We start from the raw sequence: 6,154 nt of genomic DNA on the forward strand, positions 1-6,154 counted from the left end.
CCCAGGACCTCATGCATGCTAAGCACACACCAAGCTATGAGCTATACCCTCCTCATTGGAGCTGACTTTTTATTACACAAAGTAGTACATAAATACACTTCTGTTTAAAAATATATTCAAATATAAAATAGATAAAACAGTAAGGCCCTACTGTATAGCACAGGGATCTAGATTCAAAAATCTTATAATAAACTATAATGGAAACGAATCTGAAAAAGAATATATATATGTATAGCTGTGAATCACTTTGCTGTACACCTGCAACTAACACGACACTGTAAATCAACTATACTTCAATTAAATACATATATGTATTTTTTTTTCAAGAAATATAAGAAAAAAATAAAAAGAAATACTGGGGTAGGGAGGGAATAGCCCAGGGTCCTAGGTTCAATCCCCAGTACTTCCATTAAAAAATAAATAAATAAACCTAATTACCTCCCCTAAAAAGGAAATGCCTGTGTGTAACGGATCAAAGACCTAAAACTATAAAATTTCTGGAAAATGTAAGAGAAAAGCTTTGTGATCTTGGATTAGGCAAAGATTTCCTAGATATGACAAAAAAAGCATGATTCATAAAATTAAAAATTGATAAATGGGACTTCATCAAATTTAAAGCTTCTGCTCTTCAAAAAGCACTCGAGAGGATAAAAAGACTAGACAGACACTGGAGAAAATATTCATAACTCATATCTGATAAATGATGTATGTTTAAAACATATAAAGAACTCTCAAAATTCAATAATAAGAAAACAAACAACCAAATTAAAAGAAGTAGACAAAAGATTAAATGGTGGCACACGGGACCCTTGTGATAGAATTGCTGTGTGTCTTCAAGAGTGAAGACGGTGATCACATGAATCTACATGTGTGATAAAACTGCGTAGAACTAAATATCTACACACACACCAGAGTGCATGTAAATCAGCGAAATCTGAATTTTACCAGATATCAGGTGAAATCTTGTTGTGATACTGAATCGTAGTTATACATGATGCTACCATTAGGGAAACTGGGTTAAGGATATAAGGGGTCTCTACTATTTTTTACAACTGCATGTGAATCTACAATTATCTAAAAATAATTTTTTAATGAGCAAAAAAAGTAAATATTTCACCAAGGAAGATATAGAGATGGTGTATAAGCACATGAAAAGATGCTCAATGTCTAGTCATTAGAAAAATACAAGTTAAAAAACACAGTGAGATACCACAACACACCTATTGGAACGGCTAAAAAAGACCACACCAACCGTTACAGAAGATGTGGAGGAACTGGAACTTTGACACTGCTGATGGGAATGTCAAATGGTACACCCACTTTGGGAAACAGTTTAGCTGTTTCTTATAAAGTTAAATAAATACTACTGTGTGACCCAGTCATTTCACTATTAAGTATTTGCCTAAGAGAAATGAAAGCATAAATTCATATGAAGACTTGTATATAAGTGTTCACAGCAGCTTTATTTGTACTAACCCAAAACTATAATCAACCTAAATGCCTGTTGACAGGTGAATGGATAAACAAATTGTGCCATATCCGTACCCGACTACTATGCAGCAATAAAAAGGAATAAATATGGATGCATCTCAAAATAAGAAAGCTGAGTTAAAGAAAGAAGGCTGAAAAGGCTACAAAAGAGAGTATATACTGTATGCATGATATACTGTATATATTGTACTCTAGTATATCAAATTCTAGAAAATGTGGGGGAGGGTGGGAGGGCATGCCTCAGTGGTAGAGCACATGCTTAGCATGCAAGAGGTCCTAGATTCAACCCCCAGTATTTTGCTTTTAAATATTTTTTATTGAGGCGGAATTTAAATACAATGAAGTGAAAAACGAATATATGTGTGTACACGTATGACTGAACTATCATGCTGTACACCAGAAACTGACAAACATTGTAAACTGACTATACTTCAATAAAAATAAATAACAAATACAATGAAATGCACAAAACTATATAATTGGAAATGTTTCGACTAATTCATACACTGTGTAACCCACACCTCATCATGATGTGGAACATTTCCATCCCTCCAAAAAGTTCCCCACACCCCTTCCTCAGCAACTCTCACGCTCTGCTCCCAGAGACAACCACCATTCTGACTTTTTTCCCCTAGATTAGTTGTCTGTTCTAGAATTTGATATAAGAAAAATTACACAGTGAGGTGTTTGAAAATTTTTTCTGTAGCATAATTTCCTCTCTCGTTTTAAATTCATTTCCAGATACACATGTACTTGGGATCAGTAAGAGGTCCTACCTCCATCCCCAGTCTAAAACTTGCTTCCTCCACCAGTAATAGAATCTGGATATTTCTTAGAGCCTTGCTTCCCACCTGTTGCACAGCCAGGCCACAGAACTGATGTTCTGGTGTTACATCACATTGATGGACATTAGGGTTATGTCAACTTCTCCCCTCGCAAGTAGCCCCTCAGAAAAACATGTTGAGCTACATCTTTTGTGCCTCTGTGTGTAGGGTTCTCTGGAATTGATTCCAGCAAGAAAAATTCCTGGATCAGTTAATAAGCACTGGGTACCTAATTTTTTTTTTAATGTAGGTACTGGGGATTGAACTGAGAACCTTGTGCATGCTAGGCACTCACTCTACCACCAAGCTATACTCTTCCCCCAACTGGTAATGAATTAACCTTCTAATTTTCTTTGGTTGGTCCTTCCAGTTCTTTAGCAATTCTTTTGCACAGCAAAACGTTCTCTCCAATTACTGGAGGATTGCTAAACAAGGCCTACGGAGTTTGGAGAGTTGGAAGGGTGGGATGTGTTAAGGGGATGAGGAGTCCAGTTAATTAATTAGTGATCTCTCTTCTTTGAAGCTGGTCTCACTGATCAGCTTTCCTGGATTCCAGATGTGGAGGCAGGGGGTTTATCAGCCCTTCCCCCAAACTTCTGTGGGAAAAGGAAACCTGTTGATACCCGGTAAATTAATTGCAGGGGGAGGAGGGGCCCGAGTATCATCCTCTCCCAAGCGAGCACAGAATTTTAGCCCTGGGAACACTGTGTGACCCTGGGTGGCTATTCTAAGCTCAGTTTCCCCGGCTCTGGCCTATCGAGGGCTCAGGAGGCCAACTGCCTACCCTGGCAGAAGGAACTGCATTACAATAAAGTGCCCTTGTTATAATAATGCAGCCATTACAACAGCTATGGCTCCTGGGAAGCTTTTGAGCCTCGGTTTCCTCTTTTGTATAAAGAAACCAAACGGCTCCCCACTTAAGAGTTTTGGCAAGGATTACAGAAGATTGATAAAGCAAGCTCTTCACACAGCGCCTGGCACGAAGTCAGAACGTTAATAAATCGTCACCTTTGTCATTATTATCGAAATACCAGGCAGATTTTAGGGCTCAGAGAGGGCCCAAGACCTCACGAAATTCACCCAGCAGCAGAGTTGGAATCGGAACTCTTTTTCCAGGAGGGAGCAGGGAGCTAGAGGTGGGGAGGGGGCGGTGAAGAAACCTACCCAACAGCGCGAGTTGTGGGCCCGGTGGGGAGATTCCCAGGTGTGGGGTAGGGAGGTAAGGTGACCCTTGCCCAGCGACCGCGCCCGCGGGGGAGCGCATTCCCAGGCCTCCCGCGCAAGGTCCGCAGGTGACTGGCTGGGCTGGGGGGCGGGTAGCTGCGGAGAGCTGGAGGCCCGTTTGCCGTCTCCATGACGACCGCCCGCGCGGCGCCAGCCTGACAGCCCGTCCCGGTTTTATGAATGGGTGACGTCACGAGCCTGGCGTCTAACGGTCTGAGCCGCTTGTTCAGACGCTGACACAGACCAGCCCCGGGAGTAGTGGGGGCGGGGGAGACTCCAGCTCCGCAGCTGCTGCGCGGTGGGAGGGAGACCCTGATCTGAGGTCTTTAGGGGAAAAAAAACTAAGAAGAGAGAAAAAAAGTTTAAACCGCTTAATGATGTAGATTCGGGGAATTTTTGCAGGGGGCTGAAAATTCACAGGAGATTTAGGAAAGCAGTCCACTCAAGGCACTTTTTATCTAGCTCAAGTCCCATTTGCCCAGTTCCCAATACTGGAGGAAAACTTTCCCAAATTAATTGCTCCCATCCCGAAGGGCCTGGGTAAGCACCCCCGTCCCAAGAACATTAAACAGCAACATTCTCTGGGAACGAGGAAAGGGAGACAGCTCCAGGGAGGCAGAGCTAGAGGGCCCACTTTCAGTTTCAGCTCAAATATTCGGGAGATCAGGATACCAGAGGTAATCTTCCAGTAGGGTCCAGAAGCCCAGGCTCTAGTATTGAACTCTCTGTGAGAGAGCCGCTTCTGGGTCGGGACCTCAGTTTCCCTCACCTGTAAAATGGGGCTAGAGAGGTGAGAAAACGAACTAGGGAAAACTGACTCCTGTAACCTTTTCATTATCAGTAACTCCGATTTAGTCTTCGTGTCTCCTTCCCGAGGAGCCCAAGGCAGCCCTCGCCTCCACTAGCCACCCCGCCCGGTGCCTTCCTACTCTCTCTGCTCCTGAGACTTCGGCCCCCTTTTCACGCAGGTGAGAGTGCACTAGTAGAACAGGAGGCGGGACCCAGAAGAGCTTTAGGCCGCGCCTCCAGGTCTCCCATTGGCTGATTTTGAACGTCTGTGCCCTCCCCTAGGGGAGGGCCCGGCATCTTTATAAAAATCGGACTGTAGGGCTTGGACCGTGCTTCCACAGCAGTGTTTTTGCGATTCTGTGCTTGTTCCACACGCCCGGCAGCCGCCTTTTCCGCCCTCTTCTTCTCTCACCCCGACCCCAGAATCATGAAGGTCGCCAGTGGCAGCGCCACGGCCGCTGCGGGCCCCAGCTGCGCTCTGAAGGCCGGCAAGACGGCGGGCGGCGCGGGAGAGGTGGTGCGCTGCCTGTCTGACCAGAGCGTGGCCATCTCCCGCTGTGCCGGCGGCGCCGGGGCGCGCCTGCCCTCCCTGTTGGACGAGCAGCAGGTGAACGTGCTGCTCTACGATATGAACGGCTGCTATTCACGCCTTAAGGAGCTGGTGCCCACCCTGCCCCAGAACCGCAAGGTGAGCAGAGTGGAGATCCTCCAGCACGTCATCGACTACATCTGGGACCTGGAATTGGAGCTGAACTCAGAATCCCACGTCGGGACCCCCGGGAGCCGGGGGCTCCCCGCCCGGGCTCCGCTGAGCACCCTAAATGGCGAAATCAGCGCCCTGGCGGCAGAGGTGAGGTGCGAGTTGGAGCTCGAGATCATTTTCCTTCTACAGATGGGGAAACTGAGGCCTAGAAAGGGAGGGGGGTCTTGGCCCTATGTCCGCCCCATCCTTTCGAGCACCTGGCTGTGCAAGGATGCCCACGGAGATCGGAAAAAGCGCTGTCTTGCCTCTTCGTGTCTGAGGGGGAAGCGGGACTTGTAGCCTGTACCCTCCAGCCCGGCCGTCTCAACTCTCCTCTCTCCGTTTCACAGGCGCCATGTGTTCCAGCGGACGATCGCATCTTGTGTCGCTGAAGCGCTGCCTTCGGGGATCGGCGGACCCCAGTTCTCCAGCGGGCGAGGGGATTAAGTGCTCTCTGGTCCTCTCAAGCGCCTCACCAGAGCTGGGGAGGAACAAGACAGATTGGCGGCCATTGGGCGCCTGCTGGATCCAGCCCAAGGGTGGGGGAACTGAGGAGGGCAGGCTGACCCTTCTCGCCCACCAGCCACCAGAGACTTGGGGGAGTCCCCCTGTGTGCTTCTTTTTTTTGAAAAGCAGACATTTTAAAAAATGGTCACGTTTGGTGCTTCTCAGATTTCTGAGGAAATTAATTGCTTTGTATTGTATATTACAATGATCACCGACTGAGAATATTGTTTTACAATAGTTCTGTGGGGTGTTTCTTTTTTGTTGTTGTTATTAAACAAGTACTTTAGATGGTGGTAAAGTTGCAATGACTTCTTGGATCCAGAGGAGGGGCCTGCGCTGAGGGTGACTCCTGACCTTTTTCTGCAGCTGCTGCTGGGGGGAAGGGACTGGAAGGCCACATCTGGACTGTCGCTTTTACCGACCTGAAATGAGTTTCCGGTGTCTTTAAAGTCTATTCTTTCTCCCTATCCCTGGCCATTTCCCTGCTCCCCGGTGTCATAAAATTAAATCCTCTAGACCTCTAGGGTTTCTCAAAGTGGTCATTGGGCCATCTGGGTCACCTGGGGAGGTTGTTAAA

At 46.7% G+C, this 6,154-nt stretch overlaps 1 protein-coding gene across 2 annotated transcripts; it reads left to right on the forward strand.

Moving 5' to 3' along the window:
• Nucleotides 1-4,639: 4,639 nt before the first annotated feature.
• Nucleotides 4,640-5,875, forward strand: ID1 (inhibitor of DNA binding 1). 2 transcript variants are annotated; one of them, XM_072943985.1, is made up of 2 exons: nt 4,640-5,183; nt 5,421-5,875. In XM_072943985.1, the coding sequence occupies exons 1-2, from the start codon at nt 4,756-4,758 to the stop codon at nt 5,515-5,517; spliced, it is 525 nt and encodes a 174-aa protein (XP_072800086.1). In that variant the 5' UTR covers nt 4,640-4,755; the 3' UTR covers nt 5,518-5,875. The 2 variants fall into 2 exon arrangements, with proteins under 2 accessions (XP_072800086.1, XP_072800087.1); XM_072943986.1 differs by having other exon boundaries at nt 4,640-5,178.
• The last annotated feature ends 279 nt before the right edge of the window (nt 5,876-6,154 follow it).

The sequence above is a fragment of the Vicugna pacos genome, chromosome 19, assembly GCF_048564905.1.
Source record: "Vicugna pacos chromosome 19, VicPac4, whole genome shotgun sequence".
In the NCBI taxonomy this organism is placed as follows: Eukaryota; Metazoa; Chordata; class Mammalia; order Artiodactyla; family Camelidae; genus Vicugna; species Vicugna pacos.